We start from the raw sequence: 13,676 nt of genomic DNA on the forward strand, positions 1-13,676 counted from the left end.
CATTCAGTCCAGTTCACAACTGTCACAAAAAACATAAAAGCGAAATAAGATCCACGTGTGTGCATAATCTATCAGAGAAAAAAAAATCCATGTAGGCATCTTAACCATGACAAACTGTGCCACTCAAGAACACGATTTAGAAACCGATCATGCGATGTGTCATGTGTGATAGTTTATTTTCATAGTAATATTTTTAACAAGATAAAACAAAAATGTGCTAAAATAATCCTGGCACAATAGTGTAGCGTTTATGGGCTACAAAATGAGATCATGGGCGGTCTATAAATGACGGGGTCACCGATCCACATCTACCGATCAACCGGGCAGCTGGCGCTCCCTTGCGCCAGTCAGCGCAGGCGGTCCTTCCTCCTACCTCCCCCACCTTTCCTGTCACGGACAGGGGAGCCGGCTGAGGCCGGCACCCGTGCCCATGATAGGCGTGTGCTACAACAGCTTGCTCTGAATGTACACGTTAAACCTTGTCCTGTTCCTGTTCCTGTTCCACATTTACTGCGCCGAAAGACCGGACATGCAAATCATTTTGGATACAAGGGGGTGCCTACATTTATGCACAATTTTAAAATGTTTATTTACTACAGACATAAAACGATTTGTAGTGTATCTCAGATTATGCACTGCTTCATTGGTGAGAGACACATTTTATTAAGTATTTCATAAAATTCACATAGAAAATCGTCTTTGAATGCTTCGGTGCGCCGATACATCGGATAGCACTGTAGTCATTTGGCTCGTCGGATCATCGTTGTTGTATTCCCGCTTAACTGATAGGAAAGTACCTCTAACGGATGTTATCCTTCGTCGTCACCAATCGAGGTACCATTAGAATATATTGACAAATGTGATAAGAACAAAATGTCCAAACTAGCGTCCGTTAAGAATCATCTGGGTTGGGGTTGTTTTTTTTTGGGGGGGGGGTTTTTTTGGGGGAGGGGGGGGGGGGGTAAATTATTATCTGCAGTCATCATGTTGACCTTCTAACAGAATAAGTGGAATCTGCCGCATGCTACGGCACAGGTCTGATGCGATACAAATCGACTGGATCCGTGGGTTTCCCCACCCCCCCAAGTGTTTTACAAAAAGTCACTTCATTAATATTTGGGGTGATATTTTTGTTTTTTTATTTTTAATATTGGAATCTTTATGTATACTTTAATATATACTGTGTATTAATAATGTGTCATGAGCCTGGACCTTTAATACCACTGCCTTTGATATATCAGTCATGGTGCACTGGCTGGAACTAGAAATATCCTCATGGGCTCACCGATGGGGATTGATCCCTGATAAACTGTGCATCTCCTCGAAATAACAAAAACATATGTTCATCGCATCTGAAATGTTATCCAAGAAACAATTTGTCTCTGCCCTGAGAGCACACAAGCAGGCATCATTGTCAAAATAGTGAATCTGATGATATCGGTGTTTGTGAAAGATGAGTTGATACAATACAAATACCAAGGCAAATAAATTACTATAAATGTTAAAATTGATAAAAGACACAAAATCATAAAAATATAGCTTTATATGGATATTTTAACATGAACGCAAACAGATGGATGGGAAAACCTGACTAATACATATCACAGATATGAAATGGAATTTTACACAAACAAAATGCAATACTGATAACTATTTCTTAAAAAGTAGCTCCAATACCATAACATGGAATACTTTGAAAAACAGGTGCTTGTGAAATACATGATTGTCCCAACACAAATATGAACATAATTGTGACATATAAGGAATCCACAAAGCAAAGCAACTAATAAATATGAAACACACTACACTGAAATGTGATACTGATTGTCAAAAAAATAAATAAAAAAAATAAAAACCAATTAAAAGCTGAAAACTGTTATAACATTAAAGAAAGGTACTTTTTTTCAGCATTTCAGATGAAATGAAATCTACTTTGTTAACATTATTTAATATACATACACACACACACACACCCCCCCCCCCCCCCCATAAACACACACAAGAAAAAAAAAGTGTAGGTAATTTCATGTTTGGGTAAATATATATTTGTACTGACATTCTCCAAGGCGTTGCTGCCTTCGAGTGTTTCTTCAAAATAATGTCCACACAGACACTGACACATTGCTGCCCGATTGTAAAAATCCACAGGTTCACTAACTACTGACATGCTTCAGAGAGTTGCTGCCTTTGTACTGATTGTAACAATCCACAGGTTCACTAACTATGGACATGCTTCACAGAGTTGCTGGCCTTGCAGTACAATTTCATATGGACGTCCAAACCATGCTTTGACGCGAACTGTTTAAAACAGAACTGACACTTGAGTTTTCCATCATGGCCCTTCAGATGCAACCGAAGATGATGTGAATCAGAGAAGTGGCAAGGACAGAGATGACACATGAAGAAATCACCGCTGTGAATTCTCTTGTGCCGCTTTAAGTTCCCCATCTGGATGCTTTCATAAGAACAGTGATCACATTTGTGGACTTTTTTACGATTATCAGTGAAACTGGCTTTTCTGTTCCTGTCCATTGTTTGAGATTTTCTTGCAGATTCAATAATAGAGTTGATAGTTCTATAATCTTCGTTAGAATTGCAACCTGATGTTGATCCTGTCCAAGAAGGGGCATAGCTGTTACACACCGGACTCAACACATGAGAACTCAGTTCATCCAAGATCTCCACTGTACTTTGCCTCACTTCATTTACCAAGCCAACATTTGTGTACTAGAAATATAAAGTAAGATAGTTTGTAGTGTTATGTTTTATTAACCAAAGTGAACTTTTCAGTGTAAAATACTAGTAAATCACATTTCTAAAATTCTACTATGCTTACAAAATTGGCTATGTAAAAAAACCCAGTATTCTCCAAAAACAAAAAGGTATTGCCAACATGTACTTCCAAGAGTCATACAGCCAATATTTGTTCACAAAATAGCAATCACCCAGACTGTAAAGCAAGATGCTGCTGAAATTTTCCTTCTTTTTCTTATTCACAATTATTACATAGATCTGCAAATGTATAAAACTTAATAACAATATTTTGTCTGTCATATTATCTAGATGTAAGTGTATGTGTGACGGGTTTAAATGCATGTGGTGATTACTAATCTAATGATTCCATTAGGTTTTTTTTTATTAAGTTTTTTTAAAGCTGAAATTAGTCAACTATCAGAGGATGTTGCCAAAAATATTTGCTTAGAATTTAAAATTTACTCTTTTGTGAAGTAGTGCACACAAAGGTCTGGATTTAACTCGGTTGAGCACAAGCCTGAGCTGCCTAGATGATGGGATTGAACACCCTTGACCGACCAACAGGGTTTTTCCACATCCAACCAGTGCCCCACACTTGGTACATCAACGGTCAAGACACATCCTGTTCTGTCTATGGGAAAGTACATATATCAAATATTTCTTGCTGCTAGTGAAAAAATGTAGTGCTTTTCTCTGAATACCATGTGTCAAAATTACGAAATATTTGACATCCAGTAGCTGATGAATAATTAATCAAAGTGTCTAGTGGAGTCTTCAACAAAACTGCTAGTGGAAGCAGCATACTCTACCCATATGTGTAATTAGGTCAGATCAAGCTGTGGTCAGTCCATGATTGCATCACTTAAACAGTAGTATTGACAAACATCTCAATCATCAACTTATGGCTCCATATTAAAAACATTTTAAAATAAATATCAATTCAATCCTGAATTTTGACTAAATAATTATTTAAATAAATACCAGAAAGATTCCACAATAGTTATAAAATTATGCTATATTAACACCTCAAATTCACTTTTTAAAAAACCATACAACATTTAAAAAACAACAAAAAAGCCCTGAATCTGTTTATGAAAGTGGGACATGTTAAAACCCCCAGATTATTATCAGAATTCTATGAACAAACAGAATGGAACAAAGGAAATGCCTATGTATTGGTATTGCATTATCATGATAGCTGGAGATTTACCCATCTGATGGAATCATTCAGAAATATATACACCAACACAAAATAATAAAAAAAAACATAATAATAATAACAATAAGTAGGCTTGAGTTATTTTTAGTTGATGCTGGTTTGGGTTACAAACTAATCTCTCTGACTGTGGATATCTTTATGTGAATTATATACATAGATCATTACACAGAGCTTGAATTTGGAACCATATATAAATACCGGGTACTGTTCTTGCAAAGTCTTTAAGATTAATTATTTATTTACTTTTGTTTGGAAATATAAACATTACATATTCAACTATAAACACTTTTTGCCAAGATTAAATAATTATTAACTTTTGTTTGGAAATATAAACATTATAAATTATATACCCACACAAAATTACAACAAACAATTTAATTTAGAAAATCTAAGATGACAGCCCGATATCCTGTCCATCATCTTGATGTTCCTCAGACTGTAACTGTTCCGGTTTGGATTCTTGTGCACACGACACCTCTGACAAAAAGTCCTCAAAAGAGCTGTGACTCTTCAGATGGTATTTCAGCTGGTAGTTATCTATAAAGGTCTTGTCACAAAGGGGACACTTGGGCCTGGCGCCTGTGTGAGTGCGCATGTGTCGCGTCAGATTATAATTCCTGCTGGCTTTGTAGCCACAGATATCACACTGAAAGACCTTTGATGGGGTGGAACCGTGAAACATGTGTATATTTCCTTTTATGCTGTAGCTAGTTAGGCCTAATGGTTGAGTACTGTCAACTATAGGATCCACATAGTCTATTGGACTGAATGGTGTTACGCTGAAAGTTTGATAACTTTCTGTTACAGGATTCACATGTGCTTTCATTCTTGCAAGTGACTCGGAGTTTGATGATCGCGGATTGTTTTTCAAAGTAAGTCCAGTCCTCATCTTCAGTCTCTAGAAAATACAAAAGACTGTACTGTTCAGGGATCTAACTTTGGAGGTGTCTTTTCAACAGTTTTTTCTTTCTTTCTTTCATATTTTATGAGGAAGTCACACATTCTTCCATACCTAAATATCCATATTTCATTTCTTAATTAAGCGCCCCCCCCCCCCCAATTTAGATGGTTTAAAGAAACAATATCAGAACCAAATATTTGAAGTATGACAGTACAATGGTGATCAGCATATTCAGATTCTGAATTTTAGAATTAAAAAGTCATCATTTACTCCTTTTTTTAATTTACAACATTGTGATTATAAAATATTGTGTGTTGGTATAACAAAGGGTTTAATAAATAAGGAAATATTACTTTCAAGACAACTAGGCACATTTAAAACTCAGTTTGAATTACAATGTCTGACATGTTTCTTATTTGGTTGATGACCAATATGAAGATCACACAGCTCTGTAAGACCCTCTTCTCTCAATAATATACGTAGTCCCAAGCTTAACACACCAGTAGTTTGTATTAATTAATTATCACTACACCACATTCATTCATTGATCATTGGCTCAAGTCTCAGACTGGGATACAACAGAACTTTGTAAGACCTTCTCCTGTCAGTGATACACATACAGTCTTATGCTTAACACACCAGTAGTTTGTTTTAATGACATCACTACACCACACTGATTCATTGATCATTGGCTCAAGTCTCAGACTGGGATACAACAGAACTTTGTAAGACCTTCTCCTGTCAGTGATACACATACAGTCTTATGCTTAACACACCAGTAGTTTGTTTTAATGACATCACTACACCACACTGATTCATTGATCATTGGCTCAAGTCTCAGACTGGGATACAACAGAACTTTGTAAGACCTTCTCCTGTCAGTGATACACATACAGTCTTATGCTTAACACACCAGTAGTTTGTTTTAATGACATCACTACACCACACTGATTCATTGATCATTGGCTCAAGTCTCAGACTGGGATACAACAGAACTTTGTAAGACCTTCTCCTGTCAGTGATACACATACAGTCTTATGCTTAACACACCAGTACAGTTTGTTTTAATTAATGACATCACTACACCACATTGATTAGTTAACCATTGACTACTAAATGCCAGACAGTTTATAATTCCAACACATTGATCTTCAGAGGAAATCTGCTACATTTTTCCATTAGCTGCAAGGAATGCATTTGGCCTCAAACAGGACAGCACATACCACAGGCTTTTATATACCTGTCATGAGGCACTGATTGCAACAAGAAATCAATGTGTTTACCAAGGTTATTCAATCCTACAGCAGCTCTACTGAGCTGCATGTAGATGATGCTTCGTACAACAACAGGGCTCCAAATGGCAAATAACAACCTGCAATAACCTAAATACAGCTAGTCCATTTCTTTAGATCTAACAGGTAAAACAGAAATTCACCTGCTAAAACCACCCCCAAAAATATTTCACAGATAATTTTTCAACAGACAAAATTATGTACGATTATCTCCAGCTATTTAGCTTGTGACCCCTTTATATTTTAATTCTATTAAGTTGTAAAAAAAACACACAAAAAAACAAAACATATTGGAGACTAATTTTTACACACATAATTCCAAATCGTCCCTTACCCTGTGCTGTCTTATTTAAAGCAGACCATATTTTTCCTTCAAAGAAAGAGGCAGGACGTAGCCCAGTGGTAAAGCACCCGCTCGTTGCGTGATTGGTCTGAGATTGATCCCCGTCGGTGGGCCCATTGAGCTATTTCTCGTTCTAGCCAGTGTACCACTACTGGTATATCAAAGGCCATGGTATGTGCTATCCTCTCTAAGGGATGGTGCATATAAATGATCCCTTGCTGCTATCGAAAAAGAGTAGCTCATGAAGTGGCGACAGCGGGTTTCCTCCCTCAATATCTGTGTAGTCCTTAACCATATGTTCAACGCCATATAACCGTAAATAAAATGTGTTGAGTGCATTGTTAAATAAACCATTTCCTTCCCCTCAAAGAACACATTTCTTTTGGCCTGCCATTTAAAAAACAGAACGGCAGGCCATATTTTACATCAAGCACTGCAATAAAGCCAAAGGGAAGTCTGGTAACGCACCTTTTGTATTTAAGCTATATCAAATAGAACAGAGGAAACTCATTCCACCTTTAGTTTATTAAGTTATGTGTACAAAGTATATACAATAGTAAATTTTATTGAGAATTTGTTGATACCTAGCCAAGTATGTTCACATACATGTATGAATAGCACAATAAAACATATATATACATTTGATCACAATCACAGAACTGACCTGACTATACTGAAACAATTCAAGGTTAGTGACGCCATCTTCACTGGTCTTAGCTGTGAGCATTCGCATGTCTAGTTCAGTAAAGTTCAAACTAATTGTCAAATTTTACATTATTTGATGGTGGGTAATAAATAAAACACCACACTTGTTTTTGCTAGATAACATTTTTATAAAACTCGTGAACTTCCCTTGATATAACCTCACTTTTGTTGGTCAGATACAAAAAGGGGCAGTTCACTCGTTTGGTAAAAATGATATATAGAGAAAACTAAAGTTGTATTCTCTGTACATTAAAGCTGTCAACAAGTTGATGTTCCATATTTCAAATGTTACAAGTCAGTAGTGATACTTCTAAATGCATACATGCATATACTAGTGGATATTTTCAAATGTTACAAGTCAGTAGTGATACTTCTAAATGCATACATGCATATACTAGTGGATATTTTCAAATGTTACAAGTCAGTAGTGATACTTCTAAATGCATACATGCATATACTAGTGGATATTTTCAAATGTTACAAGTCAGTAGTGATACTTCTAAATGCATACATGCATATACTAGTGGATATTTTCAAATGTTACAAGTCAGTAGTGATACTTCTAAATGCATACATGCATATACTAGTGGATATTTTCAAATGTTACAAGTCAGTAGTGATACTTCTAAATGCATACATGCATATACTAGTGGATATTTTCAAATGTTACAAGTCAGTAGTGATACTTCTAAATGCATACATGCATATACTAGTGGATATTTTCAAATGTTACAAGTCAGTAGTGATACTTCTAAATGCATACATGCATATACTAGTGGATATTTTCAAATGTTACAAGTCAGTAGTGATACTTCTAAATGCATACATGCATATACTAGTGGATATTTTCAAATGTTACAAGTCAGTAGTGATACTTCTAAATGCATACATGCATATACTAGTGGATATTTTCAAATGTTACAAGTCAGTAGTGATACTTCTAAATGCATACATGCATATACTAGTGGATATTTTCAAATGTTACAAGTCAGTAGTGATACTTCTAAATGCATACATGCATATACTAGTGGATATTTTCAAAGGCACATAACTAAGAAGAGCTGGCATTTTTAAGACTGAGTTTTCTGTGGAGAATGTTGTATTCTTTGAGTTCTCTTTACTTGCTCTTTTCTATATACAATGTAAATTGTAATACACAACTAATAATTTGATGAGTCAACCAGAATGAGGTAGGGTAACAGTTGATGATTTGTTCCTCAAACGTTTGTGATAACGTGGAAATCTAGGCAACCTGAACTTTTTCAAAGGTAAATTCCTTATATCCCATATATATCTGCATATTTTTCAGCTTCAATGTCACAACAATACTACATTTGTAAATGTCTATAAACATGTGTTTTCATAAATAAGTATTGATGATGAAAAGCTTTGATGTAACATATTGAGCCTAAGAGTCTCAACTTCATTTTTAAAAAAATGGTTGAACTCAAAGTGGGACGCTTTTGCTGTTTCACAATAGCTAACACATTTTTATGAACCTAACTTGGATATATATATAGGTAGATGCCAACTGAGATCAAAGCATGGTGCATCACAGAAATAAACTAATGGTGCATCACAGAAATAAACTAATGGTGTATGACAGGAATAAACTAACTGAATGATCTATTCAAAATACATAATTATTAAACACACTGAGAGTATACACGGTCAGATAATTAAGATTGCAGTTTAACCTGAAGGTTAGGACCACTGTATTCAAAAAGGCATTGTGTTGTATGTCCCATGTACTGACTTAAAAACATGTCTGAACCTATTTTAGTTAACAAAAGTGTAACAGTTGTCCTTTAGAAATGAGAGAAGAGCATAATCCTATGATGACCCAGTGTGATGTTCATGATTTCTAGATGGATGTCCACAGCCATCTTGCATGTCCATATGCTCCACGTCTGCTTCATCCACGAATGAAGATCCTTCAGACAACGCTTCACCTTTTATGTAACTGTGGCTCTTCATGTGGTACTTCAGCTTGTAGTTGTCAATGAACGTCCGGTCACACAAGGGACACCTCAGTCGGTCTCCAGTGTGCGTACGCATGTGTCTGGTTAGATTGTAATTCCTGGTGGCTTCGTACCCACACAGATCACATTTGAAGACCTTCATGTTACAGTTCTGATATGATGATGGATTTCCTTTCAAGTCGTAATAGTCTGGCAAAATGAATAACGATGAGGCATCATGGGAGCGAGTTCCTGTCAGACCCTGTGACCCTGGCTGTATGGTGTGAAATGAAGTGTCTGCACTGCTGGATGGCAGCCATTGAGAGGGAAAAGCTGGTGGGTTAGGTTTCACAGCAACTCTTTGTTCTAGTCCTGTCTTCGTCTTCAGTGTCTAGAAAATACAAAAGACTTCTGTTGTTTTATCCATAGTCAAGCATCCTCACTGGGCCAACTAACAGACAAGCCACCAACTTCTCCCTATACCATGTATGACAATATTCCACCAGTACTGGAAGTATTCCACCAAAGTCTGAAAACAACAACACTCAGATCTGTCTCTGTGGTATAATGGAACCTAGGAAGGCATTCAACGATGGGAAGGCATGGAAGATTGTATCAGTTTTACAATGAACCAGAGTCATCTTTTACATGACTGTGTATAAATTGTATTTAGTTTCATAACTTTTTTTTTAAATCTACACAGATTTAAACCTAGCAAACAATAAAATGTGCCATACCATACGCAAATATTTTGTTTTACTATTATGCATACAGGCTGTGGCTAATACAGGTACATGTATATATTACATGTATTACACTGTATGCAACCCGTGGATTCCACCCTGGACAAAGTCACTGGTCTAACAGAGACAGGGACAAGGGTGGACATGGCTGAACCTGAAGGATGTGGGCTTGTGAAACTGTTTGGTCTTTAATTGGACTAACCTATGTTTCACATGGGAAAGTTTAGATGGAGTGTGGTCGCTTTACAATGAACTTTACCCCAAAAATATGACTGCTGTGTATATAGCCAGCCCTCATTAACCAAAGCTATATACATATACACTGCTCAGATTAAACGCTACTCAGTCTGACTTGGAAAACTTCTCAAACAAATCTTAATTGGCTTTATTAAAAAATCAGACTGATTAGTTGTCTGGCTAATGACATCCATATTACGCAATTGCAATTAAGTGTTGTATTGTTTAAATTTAAGCACCAGCAATGTCATGCAAATGAAAGTTGATGTGAAACATTTAATTAGGGGTGTCACGATACACCGATTCATCACGATACTACTGCTGGTGATACAATACACGATACACCGATTCATCACGATACTACTGCTGGTAATACAATACACGATACACCGATGCACCATGATACTACTGCTAGTGATACAATACACGATACACCATGATACTACTGCTCATGATACAATACACGATACACCATGATACTACTGCTCGTGATACAATACATGATACACCACGATACTACTGCTCGTGATACAATACACGATACACCACGATACTACTGCTCGTGATACAATACACGATACACCATGATACTACTGCTTGTGATACAATACACGATACACCATGATACTACTGCTCGTGATACAATACACAATACACCGATGCACCACGATACTACTGCTCGTGATACAATATACGATACACCGATGCACCACGATACTACTGCTTGTGATACAATACACAATACACCATGATACTACTGCTCGTGATACAATACACGATACACCATGATACTACTGCTCGTGATACAATATACGATACACCGATGCACCATGATACTACTGCTCGTGATACAATACACGATACACTGATGCACCACGATACTACTGCTCGTGATACAATACACGATACACAGATTCATCACGATACTACTGCTGGTGATACAATACATGATACACCGATGCACCACGATACTACTGCTGGTGATACAATACACGATACACCGATGCACCACGTTACTACTGCTCGTGATACAATACACGATACACCACGATACTACTGCTAGTGATACAATACACGATACACCGATGCACCACGATACTACTGCTCGTGATACAATATATATGATACCTTTGCTTGTGTATCAATCTGAATTTGTTACCAATCTACCAACATCAATTTGTACTGAAATGTACTTATTGATAAGTTACATCTGTCGAGGAAAGACAGGGAAGTGGACAAAGAACATGTTCCTGCTTATGTCACTGTGTCTGTGATGTGATATTTCTATATTAAAACTGGGTTTAATCAGTGTTTAATTTTTATCAGGTTTAAACAAAGTTTGTTTTGTTCAACAACATCACTAGAGCACATTAGATGTCAATCATATGGTCATTTTGACACAGTCATAGAGAGGAAACTGGCTACATTTCTCCATTAGTAGCAAGAGATCTTTTATATGCACCATCTTATTATGTTTATTTCTTATTTTTAAATCACTTCACCAGAGCTTCAACTACTTGTTTTATGGGGAAAATACCAAGAATGAGGTATACCATGATACAATTCATATTGTGGCTTATGTACCATCAAACGTATCATATCGTGAAGTGGGTGTATCGTGACACCTTTACTTTTAATGTTGATTTTATATGGAATAGAATAATCAATATGCTAATTATAAACCACGAAAATAAAAACTCTCTCATTTCAGAGATGCCAAACCTTGAAGATAAGAAACCTCAAAATGTTTTTAGTCCTCAAACCACTGAACATTTTTACCACATAAATGTCTGGTTATACGGTATGCAGACATACATTGTAACATGAAACCTGGTCTATAAAACAACATTTGTCCACTCTACACTAAATATGTAACATGAAACCTGGTCTATAAAAGAACATTTGTCCACTCTACACTAAATATGTAACATGAAACCTGGTCTATAAAAGAACATTTGTCCACTCTACACTAAATATGTAACATGAAACCTGGTCTATAAAAGAACATTTGTCCACTCTACACTAAATATGTAACATGAAACCTGGTCTATAAAACAACATTTGTCCACTCTACACTAAATATGTAACATGAAAACTGGTCTATAAAACAACATTTGTCCACTCTACACTAAATATGTATTCTAGGCATACCCAAACAGTGACATCCACATACAGGGCTCGACCTTAGCGGTAGCCCGGGGTGTTTTGACTACCGATTTCTCACTCGGACTACCAGTTGTCTAATCCTAGTAGTCCGCTGGGCTACCAAATATTTTGGCATGTCCAGTCACTCAACAATCAACAAGACGTTTAATTCATCAGTGTCTGAAATTCCACGTTTCATGTGCGCGCTCTCAGTTGCCAGGAGTCGCTGTAACTGTTAATTGCTCCCCTAGTGTGACCCACAGGTGGCGGTTGCGCAAAACGATTTAGTGAAATAAAGGAGTATATTTGCCAGTACAGACAAAAACAAATAATTTGATGTAATCCAGTGGCCAGATATACCTGGTTCGTACGGGTCATCATCTCATGGCATTTTCATTTGGGTCATGGGTTAACTATGCGTAGTCATTTATGACAATCAACAACACAGCCCGTTGTTTTTACGCCTACTTAGAACAAACGCTTTGTATGATCAAGACTATTTGCTGCCAGCTGAAGTCTGAACTAAACGATAATTCAATAGACAAATTATTGTTTAAAAATTAATATCTATTACTATGTTAAATAAATGTATAAACTGACGAATATTTTCAATGTTAAAAATATTAATCTTTTTTACAGATTAATTTTAATGAAATCTCTCTTATCATTTGCTATGGCTTTGCGTAATAACCTCGCTCAAAATAACATCTGACCTTGTCACGTGGTAACACAAACACACATGGCGATCCCCTGTCTGGGATAATATTGGCTTTCGGCATTTACAAGTTTATTGTCATCAATAAAAACCGCTATTTTTTGGAATAAAGGCAAGTTTTGTTAAGATTCTTCAAAATTACACCTATTGAACATAGTTGCAGCCATTTTAACTTTTAAGTATTAAAATATGCCCACAAAACCAACTGTAACAAATTCAAACAAAACCAGCTTTAATAAATTCAAATGACTAAAATGATCCTTTAACAAACTCTTCACCATGAGCAAAATGAAAACAAGCAGAAAATCACTCTATTGAACTGGTGCTCAAGAGACCAATCACACAATGTTTCAAATGGAATTTATCAGACACGTTTTATTGCAGGTGATCAATTTGACGCTCTCCTCAAACCTTCCAGGCGAGTGTGAGGATAGCAGAGTGATCACTCGCCTGTCCTGAGGAAGACTGTATACAGTCTCACTAAATATCATTGTGTAATAACCCGCTACTGCTCAACATGATGGACGGTCACCGTAACAGTAATAACACAAGTACCTATAGGCCACATGTTATATGGATGCTTAAAGTGAATGTACCAACTACATGTATTACTGTAGTGAATAAAAATAATATGAACTATACATACATACTGATGAACATT

The 13,676-nt window shown here is 36.4% G+C and overlaps 1 protein-coding gene across 9 annotated transcripts in view; it reads right to left on the reverse strand.

Annotated features, from left to right (window-relative positions):
• LOC121382774 (zinc finger and BTB domain-containing protein 18-like) overlaps positions 1-13,676 on the reverse strand; it is a 62,975-nt gene that overhangs the window by 24,228 nt on the left and 25,071 nt on the right. The window contains exons 4-5 of one of the 9 annotated variants that reach the window (XM_041512359.1): positions 4,328-4,871; positions 2,594-2,727 (exon numbers count right to left, since the gene is read on the reverse strand). The exons of 4 other annotated variants lie outside the window; for them this stretch is intronic. In XM_041512359.1, the coding sequence (XP_041368293.1) occupies positions 4,362-4,871 (510 nt within the window). In that variant the 3' untranslated portion in view covers positions 2,594-2,727; positions 4,328-4,361. Of the gene's footprint in view, positions 1-1,525; positions 2,728-4,327; positions 4,872-7,019; positions 9,567-13,676 lie in introns of those variants that run through there. 4 more of the 9 variants (XM_041512360.1, XM_041512361.1, XM_041512358.1 and 1 more) reach the window with 4 other exon arrangements.

The sequence above is a fragment of the Gigantopelta aegis genome, chromosome 10 (assembly GCF_016097555.1).
Source record: "Gigantopelta aegis isolate Gae_Host chromosome 10, Gae_host_genome, whole genome shotgun sequence".
Lineage (NCBI taxonomy): Eukaryota > Metazoa > Mollusca > Gastropoda > Neomphalida > Peltospiridae > Gigantopelta > Gigantopelta aegis.